General features: G+C 38.0%; 1 protein-coding gene across 2 annotated transcripts; it reads right to left on the reverse strand.

Annotated features, from left to right (window-relative positions):
- Nucleotides 1,561-13,742, reverse strand: LOC107630480 (galactinol--sucrose galactosyltransferase). Of its 2 annotated transcripts, none has more exons than XM_021118866.1 (5): nt 13,093-13,742; nt 12,046-12,890; nt 3,615-3,741; nt 3,056-3,423; nt 1,561-2,367 (listed from the first exon to the last, which is right to left on the reverse strand). In XM_021118866.1, the coding sequence occupies exons 1-5, from the start codon at nt 13,457-13,459 to the stop codon at nt 1,798-1,800; spliced, it is 2,277 nt and encodes a 758-aa protein (XP_020974525.1). In that variant the 5' UTR covers nt 13,460-13,742; the 3' UTR covers nt 1,561-1,797. The 2 variants fall into 2 exon arrangements, with proteins under 2 accessions (XP_020974525.1, XP_016189113.1); XM_016333627.2 differs by having other exon boundaries at nt 3,564-3,741; nt 13,093-13,738.

Consider the following 14,024-nt stretch of genomic DNA (forward strand, 5'->3'; position numbering starts at 1 on the left):
TTAACTATTTTGTTCATATTTTGTTATTGTGTTGCTGTTAGAATATTTTTGCCATTGATTATATTTTGTAGTTAATATTTTGTTTATTTGTTATTGTTGTGTCGTTATTTTTTAATAATGAGTTATTTTGTTGCTGATTTTTTTAATAATTGGTTAATAATTTGTCCATTTGTTGTTGTATTGTTAATTTATGAATAATCTGTTCATTTATTGTTGTGTTACTAATTTTTTAATAATTAGTTAATAATATGTTCTTAATGTATGAGCTATTTTGTTTTGTTTTAATTCTTATTATGTCTAGTCATGAAAATATCAATGCCCAAAAACCTTTCCCATTCATATGTGAAGGTGAAACACATGGTGTAGGAGTAATGTTGTCAGTAATAGTTGAGTCTCAACAGGAAGCTAATGTTATTTAAAAGTACCAACACAAACTCAAGCAGCACAATCACAAATTGAATGCTCCGCTCAACTCTACTTTTTTATGCTTTTTTATTTTGTTTTATTTTAATTTGTATGTAAGAAATTTTGTGTTTATATTATTATGTTGAATATATTTAAATTGTATTTAATTTGATATATTTTAATTGAATTGTATGAGATTTTATTATGATTGTATTTAATTTTTAAATATTTTTAAAATTTAATATCCATGAATACCATCGGATATGTATTTTTTCTGGAGAGAAAAATAAATAGGAGCTCGTAATGAAAATGAGGCGAGGACGGGAGACATTTGCTAAATGGGAATAAAGGATAGGAGAGGAATTCTCACTCCCACAGAGACTCATTGTCATCCTTAAACATAAGCATCTCCAAGAGCTCCATCCTTAATAAGTCTATCCACTACCTCCATTCGTATCTCAATTAATCCAAGATCATTTTTTTGTTTTTGTCAAATCTAAAATAGTTTTAAATTTTTAATTGACGAATATGCATTTTTTTTTTGGTCATACAAACAAACTTACAGACTCACTCATTCACATATACTAACCTAGCCACCATTACTAAGATTTGAATTTGGTGTGGCTTAATATGAAGCAAACACCTTTGTCATTACATCACATGCATTAGCCACAATTGACGAATATACTTATTAAGCTAATTGACGGACACCATTGGACCAATTTTATGGGTCTTCCATTTAATGTACTTTATGGCCTTATCTTGGCTGCTACTAGGTCTCAACTACTTTCACTCTCCAATTCAACATAGGCCAATCATGACCCAAAAAGTTTGAAGAAAATATAGGCCCACATTTGTTGTTGACTACAGACAGGAAAAACTGATAATTTGGTTGAGTACTGCGTAAAAAAATGAGATCAAATCATAGGATAAAGGACTAATCATCCTATAAATAATAACATAATCATGTATATAATACCACAAAAAAAAAAAAACAAAATCATGTAAATTGTAAAAAGAATTATTAGTGAAATTAATAATTTTTTTTTTTGGTGTCTAGTGAAATTAGTAATTAAATTCAAAGAAACTGTACTAGAAATACATTATTACTACTGCAACGTCAACAAACATATCACTTATTAAGGATTTACATAAACAAATCGAATAATTTCAATCAATAACTAACATGTCATCAATTTATGATACAAATATTTAACTTAATACAACACAAAGTTTACCCTTTCAATTCAATATATGATATCAGACACTTTAACAAAATTAATTAGTGCATTATAAAATTAAATATTTGCACTGAATTTTTTAATGTACTAGCTAATCTTATCAAAGTGAGAGTTATTTATGCATTTCTCAAGCATTCAGACCTTAATCGGTTCAAAAAAAATACTCGACTATGGACAACCTCGAAGAACTAGGCCATGGAACTTGGAGCTTAACCATCTTATCGTCATAATTGTAATCAAACTCCACAGGTTGTCCATCAATCTTACAATCTACCGGCTTCTCTGCCGCGAATACGGCCATCTGGCCATGGCCTCTCACCCCAATTCTAACCAATTTATCATGTTCATGGAACTCCAAGGATTGAATTGAGCCTCCAGAGTTGAGCATGTTCACCAACCCAAATGGTGCAAACTGAATTGATGATCTTGGTAGAAACATCACCGGAGAAACCGTCATGAGCTCGAAAGCAAAAGGCTCCAGCGAAACCTCAATGCTCTCATCATACTTCACTAGCCTCAACTTGTGGTCTTTCACCATGTACACTGCAAATGAATCAACTCCTTTGGTGCAAATAAGGTTCTTTCCTTTGCTCCATTCAATGTCTTTGGGACTTGCAATGCAAGTAACGGAGTGTGAACAATCTAAAAAACTCTTGTTTCTTCTACTCGCAGGACACCACCCTCCACCTTGGCAATTGAACAGACCCAAAACCCCTGTATACTGTTTTCAATCGAAACTAAGTGAATATATAATAATGCCGTCTTTTACATAATCATTTATTTCTTTCTTTCTACCGACTTAATTTTTTTGGAAAATAGTTTTATAACATAGTATAAAAAAATTCAACACAAGACACACAAAAAAAAAAAGAAATTAATTCTATGAAAAATTTCGTTACAAATTTAAAGGAAAAAAAGACTAGTTGTATAAGAAAGAATTAAGAGAGAAAATTGAAGAAGCTCTGAGTGAGAATGATTTTCGTTAACTAAACTCACTTCATTACATGTGTTTTATATACTACTCTACTGATTGAACTATTAGAGAAACTAACTCTCTAACCTCATAACTAACTGCAATTGCATGCTTAACAATATAACTAACTCCATGTGCATGGTTAACAACTTAACTATACCTTCTCAACTAACCAGATACTCTTATAACCCTTACAATATTGTTAAATTAGTGAATATGATTTCTGACTTAGTATAGACTGATTATAATAACAAGTAGGTTCGTTATAATAGATTTACAAGTTCAACTATTTACTAGTAAATTTAAAGAACCAAAAGTCCAAAAGGTTCCTGCATATTCTTCAAGAAACCAATACGTTAATTTGCTGTTTAATTTAAATATGTACATAAGAGATTAACTTTTATGTATGTATAGACATTATTGTATTGTATGTTACCTTGTTGAGGTTCCAAATTTTGAGCATTGTTTTACCATCATGTAAAGGATTTTCAAATAAGCAATCTCTAGTAGGAAGTGCATAGTGTTCACACCGTAAAATGGAGCCATCCAAGAGAACCAACTTCTTAAGCAACTTGAAGTTGTGTTTTCCAACAGAGTCACTCACATAAACCGGTCCACCGGAGATGGCTCGAGAGGCGGCGTGAAACTCGGCGCAGGCGTGATCAGATTGGAACATGTCCCAATCCGGGTGAATGATATTCCCCATCCACAAGCTGTTGTATGCACAATGCACCATGTGACATCCTTGTAGCCAATATGTTCCGTTGGGATCTCCGGCCGGGTCCGTACACCAAAAATCATCACCTGTAAAAATAATGTTTGAACATCTAAATTCTCATGTTGCATTCTATTTTTGAAGCCATAAATTGGTTTAATCAAATCGATTCTTATGCAAATTAAATGATTTGTTGCAAAATAATTATGTTATATTATTAGGACGTTACCAACTCGTCCAAGTGATATGGTTTCTGTGCCAAGGAACATGAAATCGTTACACTGCTGCATGCTGGAAATGACACCATTGCCCTTGAAATGTTTCTTAATAGAATCAGTGAGTGCTTTGTAGTATGGTCTGGCGAGTTCAACACGACCACCATAATCCTCTGATAGCATCTCTAGAACCTGCCACATGTAAGAATCCTAGCGATCAGTACTTTCTCTTCATTCCTAATAGTTAATTGATTCTCTTCATTTTTATAAGCTATAGTATTCATGATATTATTCAATATTCCATTTTATTTTTTTTTATTTTTTATTTTTTTACCAAAAATATGAAGACTCAAATCTGTAACCTCTTAGATGAGTATGGAGAGATTATGCATGAACTATTACTCATTGCCTCAATATTCCATATCTTACTTATATCATATAATGTTATCGAATATTATATATCTTGGCACATTTATATAGCTGTCATGCATTATGAGAGTAATATTATAAGATATTCAATCTTATAACTGAAGAATGTTATAGGACGATTAAAATTTATTATTTTTTTATTAATTAGTTATTAATATTTAAAAATATAAGATAAATTATATTATTAAATTAATAGATTAAATTAATTAAATTAAAAAATAGAGTTGATAATCAATAATAATAAAAAGATAATTAAAAATAATAAATTTTAATAATTTTTAGTATTTTTTTCTATAATATTATTAGACTAACCTATCAATTTAGTTTACACCGTTATATAACATACGATAAAACAATCATTAAAATTCTAAACATGGTCAAAAGTAGTACACCTTATTTTATTACCATATAAAAAACGTTCGTTTCTCTCCACCCCAACGAATTAACTTTAGCTCCGATTTTTAAATTCAAGAAAGAAATCAACTTTTAGAAAATCAGCATCTCCCACATGTTATAGTTCTTTTAGTTAATTGAAAAGTAAGATTGGTCCCAACTAATGGCATAAAATTATAATTTCACCTATTGCCCTAATGATTCGAAGCTACATCCCAATTTTAATTTCAGGGGAATATACCGAAATATAAATAGAAATGATCTATCTCTGAGCCTCTTAGGTGTTTGAGACATAGAGTTTTTTCATTGGTGGTGACTGGTGACATTAGCGGTTCTCTAAAGTAAACACACCGCGCACATGCAAATCCACTCACATGCACACGCAATTATTCAATCTGGAAATAAATCTTAACCATGTTTAAAATTAGGAGGATGTTTCGTAAAGGCGCATCAAATGTCTTTTTGTAAAGACATTTATGTGTTTTAGTATTAATAAATCAGTTATTTTTAAATTTTTTAATAAATTAAAATAAAATTGATTTTTTTTATAACAATAACAATAAATCTAATTGTTATCAGATCTGGTCAAATCGATTAATTTACATAACTCACTGATTATAGGTTTTTTGGTTTTTTTTTAAACAAAAATTAGGGATATATTTACTTTTTTATCAAAAAATTTATACATAATTTGTTTAGATTGTGTAAATCAGTCGGATCAAATCGAGTCTAATAATTATAGTGTCTAATAATTATACATGACAAAGATCCAAGGATTTGGAATCGAGAAGAGTATTGGCGGCTGGAGAATGAATCATTCTCTGTTTTTGTGAGTAATCTTCCGCCTGACATATCCAAGAGTGAGTTATTTCTTTTGTTCAGCTGGACGGGACGAATCAATGATATATATTTATCACGGAAACAGAAAAGTGGAAATATATACATGATTGCCTTCGTGCGGTATAGAACAAAAAGAGGGGCACTGAAAGTTATAGCGGAAATGAATCGCCAGAGACTGAGAGGGAAGATAGTGTTCGTGAAAGAGGCTAAGTACAGAAGAATGCCGGAAGTAGCAAACATAAGCACTAGGCATGCGGAGGAGGATCAGAGACAAATCGTTACTTGGCAGCCACGAAGAAAAGTGGTTCAGAATGATTATGAGTCACCTGGAAATGAGCTATGGAAGAAGGAAATTGACAAAGACCCGCATAGAAATGGATGGAAAAAGAGATTGGAAGTAGCAGTGACAACAGAGAATTTGGAATGGTTGCAGAGGAGCCTCGTCGGAGGCACGACCAAAGCAATTAAGTTTGATTCTCTAAAGAAAATGATCATGAAGAATGTGCCTAATGTTGTTCAGGTGCGGGAAAAGGGCGCATACAAAGCACTTCTAACCTTTGATAGTGTTCAGCATGCTGACGACGCTTACACCTTTAACTTGAATAGCCTCTTACAGTTGTTCCATAGAGTGCGGCGATGGGAGGAGTCGGAACATAGTGAAACTCGAATGGTGTGGCTGGAATGCTTTGGGGTCCCGTTGCACGCTTGGTCAGTTAACACCTTTAAAACGATAGGAGGCCAATGGGGTGAAGTAGTTGAGTTGCCAGAGAAACGAAAGTATGTAGCTCTTTCACTGTAGGTCGTGTACAGATTGACACTTGTGTAATGGATGTGATTCAAGAATGGGTTCACGTCACAGTTGGTACGGGAGAATTTGATGTCCTGGTGAAGGAGGTTGGACACGAGGCGTGTAATCTGCTTTGCACCAAAAAATTTGAGGATGAAAGGACAAATGTACAAGGGAACTCTGACAGCAGAAGTAACAGTGCCGATATGGATATAAGGCAGAAGTATGAAAGGCTAGGTGTACAAGGGAACTCCAATAGCATAAGGAACAGCGCCGGTATGAATAGATGGCAGAAGCATGAAGAAGCTTCATTGCATGAAGAAATTCAGGACGCAGAGCGGTTGATGATGGTACCACGGGGTGAGGAAGAAGACAAGGGCGGAATCGTAATCACAAACACAATTTTGAATGAATGGAGTAATGGCTGTGCATATCGTAATCGTGGGAAAATCGGAAAGTATCAAGCATTAACTGATGTTAATTACGGTTTGCATGATTTGGGGGGAGGAATCGTTATGAGTTATGAGGAGGGTTCGGAGAGAACAGTATCATGTGACCTTATTGGGCTGGGAAGGGGGGCCATCAATGCAATAAAAAAAAAAACCCTTGTTTAGGAAAGTATTGGGCCAGCTGCAATAATAGAAATCATGGGAATATACCGGACAGGTTGGGCCCAGCAACCAAGGAGAAAGCTGATGCGGTTCAGAAGCGCATGGGTGATTACTCGGGTCAGATCCATTTGGGGGAAGCGGGTCGCGAATCTCCAGAATTGGTTTGCACGGGCGAAGGGCGCGGCGCTCTTGGAGGACTATTCTTCGCTGGTAGGGAGGGCACAATCGACGGGGAAGACCGCAGAGGGGATGGGCTCGACGTGAACCGGGGGAGCCAGCTGCTATGCGCTGGGGACGTCCGCCTCAAACCCACTGTGACCGATGATGTTGACGATGCTGCGAGTGACGTCGGCGGCGGGGGAGAGATGCCTAGAGCCGCGGTCGACCTTGGGTTGTGCGTCGGTGCAGATCAACAGGAAGCGGGAGGAGATCGAAGTGGCAAATCTTCTGAGTTCTGCACGGTTGGAGGCGCAGTCTTGGCTGGTAACCCAGAGGGGATGCACGGGCAGCTGAGAGCCAGGGCGAGGAACAACACAGGCGAGAAAAAAATGCCTGTTAGGGATCAGGGTGGTTTGCAAATAGGTAGTATGTTCTGCAATCAGGATGGGGATGGCATCGGAGGAGGTGAACCGGGGCATGAGAAAAGAGGGAATGATGAGGAAACCAGTGACAATCAGCACACTGATGTGGAGGAGCAATTGATAGAAAATAGAAAGACCTGGAAACCGGCACAGGAGTCAGGAGCAATATTATGCAATGAAGAAGATGACATTATGGCAATTCTCCAAGCGCAGAACGAAGAAATAGCTCGTAAAAGAAAAGTGGCAAAGCAGAGAGCGAAAATGAGATGGTGTAGACCCAAACATACAAAACAGGTGTGTAAAACAACTTTAAAATGATCTTCAGTTCTTGGAATGTTAAGGGATTAAAGGGAGATGGAAAGTTGAGAATGGTGAAGGACCTAAAGAATAAACATAAGCTACATATGTTAAGTTTGATTGAAACTAAAAGGCAAATAGTGACGAGATTTGATGTTGCAAGAGTATGGGGACAAGATAGTCCAGGTTGGGAATATGTAGGTTCTGATGGTGCGTCGGGTGGACTTTGTTAATCTGGGATGAGGTGGTGTTTAAACTGAATAATTGCTATAAGGGAGAGAAGTGGTTGTGTATTGAATGAGTGATTTTAAAAAATAGCTTCAATTGTGCGTTTGTTTTGGTCTATGGTGCACATGATAGAGATGAGAAGATTAATGTGTGGGAGGAGTTGAGTTATATAGCGGGTTTATGTCAGGTTCCCTGCTATTTTATGGGAGACTTTAATGAAATAGTAGATGTAGAAGAACGGAGAGGTACTACTGGGTTGACACGGTCTGCGGAAGATTTTAAGTTTTGGATACAGGACATGAACTTAGTGGATCTGCCACTCACTGACCAGAAATTTACATGGTTTCACGGGCATTCTTGCAGCCGCATAGATAGAGTTCTGGTTAGTTTGGAGTGGCTAGAAGAGTTTCCAAAGGCACATCTGCGAGGTGGACCAAGGAGTTTGTCAGACCATTGCCCTTTAATAGTGGAGGGTAGGAAGCTGGGAAGAGGTCCGAGGCTGTTCCGGAGCCTTGATTCGTGGTTTACGCATGAGGGTTTTCTTAGGATGGTTAAGGAGGAATGGAGAGGTTTGGGGGAACTACAGTTCACAGATAAATTGAAAGCTCTGACAGGACCGTTGGAAGATGGCATAAGGAAAAGTTTGGTGACATGGACAAGAAGATTATAAAGTTTGAAGAAGAGATCAAGAGGATTGATGATATGGTTAGCAATGGAGTATATGATGGAACACTGGAGGTTAGAAGAAAGGCACTGGTCAAGTGCTGTGAGCGATGGTATGTGAGAAAAGAAGTACATTGGAAGCAGATGTCGCGATCTCGGTACGTGAATGATATGGAAAGAAATACAAGATACTTCCACAATATAGCTTCAGCAAGAAGGCGGAACAATAGGATTGATACTCTGGTCATCAACAGCAGGCTGGTTAGGAATCAGGCTAGAATAAAGATTGCTATCAGAGAGTTTTACAAGGATTTATATCATCAGGAAGACTCTCCTATTATGGGTATTAGAGATGGTCTGGTGGTTCAAATAGGTGAGGCAGATGCTATGGCTCTAGAAGTGTTGCCGTCGGATGAGGAAATCAAAGAGGCTATGTGGGACTGTGAGTCCTCCAAGGCGCCAAGGTGTGACGGATACAACATAAACTTCATCAAGAGATGTTGGAATGAGATTGGGTCTGAGTTCACGGCTGCAGTGATGGGATTTTTCCAGACGACCAGGTTATCGGCAGATGCTAATATCACTTGGGTGGCACTGGCACCTAAATTCATAGGTGCGAAGGAGATTAAAGACTTGCGACCTATTAGTATGGTGGGGTGTGTGTATAAGGTTATTTCGAAGGTGCTAGTTAGGATGATAAGATCAGTAATGCCAGCATTAGTAGGAGAGACCCAGAGTGCATTTGTACAAGGACGAAAAATCCATGACAGGGCGCTTATTGCGTGTGAAACAGTTAACTGGCTTAAACTGAGGAAAAAAGAGGCTGCACTAATCAAGCTTGACTTCCAAAAAGCATATGACAGGGTCAAGTGGAGCTTTGTGAACATCGTGCTACAGAAGATGGGGTTTGGACATAAATGAAGAGCATGGGTTATGGAGTGTGTAGCTACTGCGTCTATGTCGGTGCTGATAAACGGCTCGCCGTCTAAGCCTTTTAACATGGAAAGAGGTTTGAGGCAAGGTGACCCACTATCTCCTTTCTTGTTTGTACTGGTTGTGGATGTGCTACATCGAATGATTGGAGAGGCAGTAAAGAATGGATGTATATCATCTCTGCTGGTTGGTAGAGATAGTTTGCTGATGACACTATCCTCTTTTTTCCACCAGAAGAGGAGACTATTAGGAATTACAAGAGGTTTCTGCGATGCTTTGAGTTGATGTCAGGCCTGAGTATCAATTTTGATAAGTCCAGTTTGATTCCAATTAATTGTGAGGAGCAGTGGGTTGAGCGCATGTGTAACTTGCTGGGTTGTAAGGGGGATGCCCTTCCAGTTAAATACCTTGGAATCTCTCTAGGAGCTAATACGAGTTTGGTAAAGACATGGAAGCCTATAATAGACAAGGTGGAGGAGAAACTCAACTTGTGAAAAGCTAAGGTGCTAAACAAAGCTGGGAAGTTGGTGCTTATCAAATCAGTGTTGAACAGTTTGCCAGTATACTATTTGAGCTTGTTCAAGATGTCGAAAGCTATTGCTGAGAAATTGATCTCGCTGCAGAGGAGATTCATGTGGAGTTCGGAAGAGGGTAGGACTGGTATGGCATTAGTAAGGTGGGAAGTGGTGCAGGTGCCGAAGAAACTAGGTGGACTGGGAGTTGGGGATGTTATGGTTCGTAACACAGCGCTATTGTTTAAGTGGTGGTGGCGATTTGCAAAGGAAGAGTGCCCACTGTGGAAAAAAGTGGTATGTTCTTGTAATAATCTGAATCCCAATGAGCTACTGTCAACTCAAGAGCTGCCTACTAGAGGAGGACCATGGAATGACATTTGCCAGTTACAAATCATGAATCAACATTTAAAGGATAAGATGGTTGCAGGCATGTCCATGGAGGTGGGTGATGGGCATCGGACTCGGTTTTGGGAGAATGTATGGTTGCTCGGTGGATCTCTGAAGGATCGCTTCCCGAGGCTTTTCTCTGTTTCAAACCAATGTGGATCTGTTATAGGGGAGTGCAGGTTTTGGGATGGGTTTGAGTGGATTTGGAACTTCCAATAGAGGCGAGAGCTCTTCCAATGGGAGTTGGAACTCCAGAGTGATTTGCATGGGGCTTTGAGACCTGTGAAATTAGTACATAACAGAGAGGACAGAATGGTGTGAAAATATGATAGGCGAGGTATTTTTACAACTAACTCATTTGTGCAGGTGATGCAGGAGGAACTAATCCTAGAGGCGGTAACTAGCTACAGTTTCACCAGGACTGTTTGGAAAGGGTTGGCTCCGCCTAAAGTGGAGCTGTTTATCTGGTTTGTTCTGATAGGAAGAGTGAATACAAAAGACAGGCTGAGTCGGTGTAGAATAATCAGTCAGGAAGATATTATTTGTGTTCTTTGTAATAATGATGTGGAACATGTACATCACTTGTTTCTAGGATGTGTATTTGCTTGGCAAGTGTGGAGTGCTTGGATTTCAGCCTTTGGCCGACAATGGTCTTATCCGGAATCGATGAAAGGGCATTTTCTTAGTTGGACAGAAGAACCGAGAAGGATGGAGGAGCGTAATCACCGGTTGAGGAGCTTTTGTGCGATCGTCTGGAACCTATGGTTGGAAAGGAATAGGAGGATTTTCCAGCACACAAGCAAAGGAGTTGAAGAAATTATCAACATGTCTTTGAATAGTGTTAATGAGTGGAGCGGTGGGTATCTCTTTAGTTGTTGATGGCTATGTCGGAGATGACATGGGGACCGTTTTCGTGTTGTTGTGGTTTGGTTAAGTTAGTTTTTTAGTTTGTGTGGTTCTGGTTGCTCCACTTCTATTGTGTTGAACGGTTTGTTTTCAAAAAAAAAAAATTATATTACGGACAATTGGATTTATTATTGTTGCTATGATAAATCGATTTTGTTCTGATTTATTAAAAAATAAATTATTAACCAATTTAATAAAGATATTCAATAATATTATAATACATATAAATGTCTTTTAAAAAAACATTTTTAGTATTTTTATGGAAATAGTCTCCTTAAAATTATATAAAAAAAAAAACTAAACCATTCTTAAATAAATAAACATATACTTGACTGATAATTATTCAATCATCTCAATTATTTAATGTATAACTTTTTATTTATAAATATTTCTTAAAATTATCTTACTCATATTAAATTAAAACCTTGTTGCGCTATATTTAAAATTTTAAACTCAAATTTCATCAAGAGTTTTTCTCTATGGACACTTCTCTCTTTTCATATATATAAAGTTTGGAGGCAACCATTTTGATGCATGCCAACATGTTGATATATTTGAACTACTTTTTGATATCATAAACTTGTTGACTAATCAGTAAATTTTATTGGTCTGGTAACATTTTTGACAACTAAATATATAAAATATTAATTAAAATATAAATGCACAAACTATATAATTTAAGAGGAATAATGTTAGGGGTTTAATTTATAATTATTAATTAATTATTATTGATATTTTTAATAGTGTAAAATTTTATCCAATAATAAAAAATTACTCACTTTTCTTTTAATGATTAAATGTCGACTAAATTTCAATAAAAGTGTTGGAGTATAAAGTTTCTCTTAATTTAATTTAACTATACATATGAAATCATTTTCAACCATTATCAACAAATTTTTTATTCAAGATGATTTGGAAAGACTTACATGTGTGACATCAATCTTGACACCGTCAATCCCCACCGACTGAAGATGCGAGTGAAGCCCTTCATACAAGTTGTGAGCCTCATGCGGCGCTACAACTCCCACACCGTTCTCTAGTATCTTCTCCACCGCCAAGTCCGTCATCAGCATCTCCGCCCCCTTCGACAGCCTCGCGGCCACCACCTCTGTCTCCGGCATCCCCTCCACCTTGGGCCTTATCCCACCCCAGTACCCACAAAACGCATGCCACACATACACATTTTCCAGCGCTGCAAACTCCTCCTTCAACTCCCTCACAAACGCACCCATCCCCTTCCCCTTACAACACTCGTACTCCCTAAACTTGCAGTTCTCTTGGAACCTTATCACCCTATTCAGCATCTGCTCTCCCGGTATCCTACAATTCAAGCTCCCTCCGTCGGTTACCGCCTCATCGTCGCCGCAAAACGTTTGCCATCCGTCATCAATGATGACTAGACCGGGAGGGCACCCTCCGTCCGCGAGGGTTTTGATGCCTTGGCGGACGCCCTGAGGGTGCACCTCCAGGTAGAACGCGTCCCACGTGCACCACCCGAACCTGTCGATGATTGCCGGCGGGGTCTTCTCTTCTAGAAGCTTGAAGGTTCCAAGGTGGAGGCGGATGACCTTCATGGCTTCGTGGACCAGAGTGTAGGGGTCGTTGTTGGCGTGCATGTAGAGGCACGCTTTGAATGTCGACTCCGCCACGCGTGTGGATCCACTCTCCATGCAGACGTCGATGAAGTCGTCAAGACCGGGCTGCAGGGAAGCCCGGAAAGCTCCTTCGATAAGCGGCAAGAGGAGGACATAGGGACGCCCGCCGCTCTCACCTGATATAACAATTAAACTCAAACTAACATTAACCAGTTCAATCAAGTTATATGAAGTTGATATTTAAGAACACATATATGTCAAAATATGTATGTGAAACATGCGAGTCTTCACCCTTAATGAAATATGTCAAATCTTTTCCAACATTCTTGTACCTTTTGGTCTAATAATAACTGAAAAGATGGATAGATAGTAACTAACTGTTCTCGAGTATCATAATTTGAGTCTCGTGCTCTACTTGGCTACCGTTGGAGCCGGTCCAGTGGGTGCTCCACCAGAGTTTGAACCGGAATATGCTCATGAACCGGATTCCTCTGAGCTTGCCGAGGGAAACCACGAGCCGGGAGAGTGGCTCGTCGGCATTGAACCCCACGAAGCATCCTGCCGCGGTGTTCTTGGTGGTGGTTGAATCTTGTGGTGGTGATGCAGTGGCGGCAACTATGTTTGGTGGGACTTCGGTGAGGATGGGGTGGTCGTTGACTGAGAAGGTTGAGGCTTCGAGTTTTATGGAGGGTGGTAACGGTTTGGGGAGTCCATTTTCTTGGAGGGTGGTTAAGCTTGGCGCCATGAAGAAGCTCTAACTTTTGCTTATTCGAGTTTTCTTCAATTTGCGAGTGAGAGAGGGAAGGTGTTTGAATAATGAAATAGAAAGGGGTGAGTTGAATAAAATAAAGCTGTGTGTATAGTAAAATTAAGCTGTTATATTTGTATCCATTGATATTAGAAAGTGATGATAAAAGTAGCATGCACATTCTCCTTAATTATATGAAGGTTAAACCCTGGAGGGGTTGTTCAAACGAACAAGATATGTTCCTATATTGATCATCAGTAAAGTATTAATATAGTATCAAATATCCATATAAAATATTTTATAATATTGACCATTTCACACAATTTTTAAAGTATGTACGAGTAAATAACAGCAAAATATAGTTAGATATTAGTGTACTTAAGTGCTTTTTCCTATTAATGTATAAAATTATGAGCAATAAAATCACAATAAATTAATCATTGCCCTATTAAATTAAGAAATATCATAAAAACAAAATAAATATAAACTATTGTCAAATATTCAGAGAAAAAACAAGTAAAGGAGAAGTGGAATACGTATGCGATGAACGGCCACGCGTTTG

Source organism: Arachis ipaensis, chromosome B03, assembly GCF_000816755.2.
Source record: "Arachis ipaensis cultivar K30076 chromosome B03, Araip1.1, whole genome shotgun sequence".
In the NCBI taxonomy this organism is placed as follows: domain Eukaryota; kingdom Viridiplantae; phylum Streptophyta; class Magnoliopsida; order Fabales; family Fabaceae; genus Arachis; species Arachis ipaensis.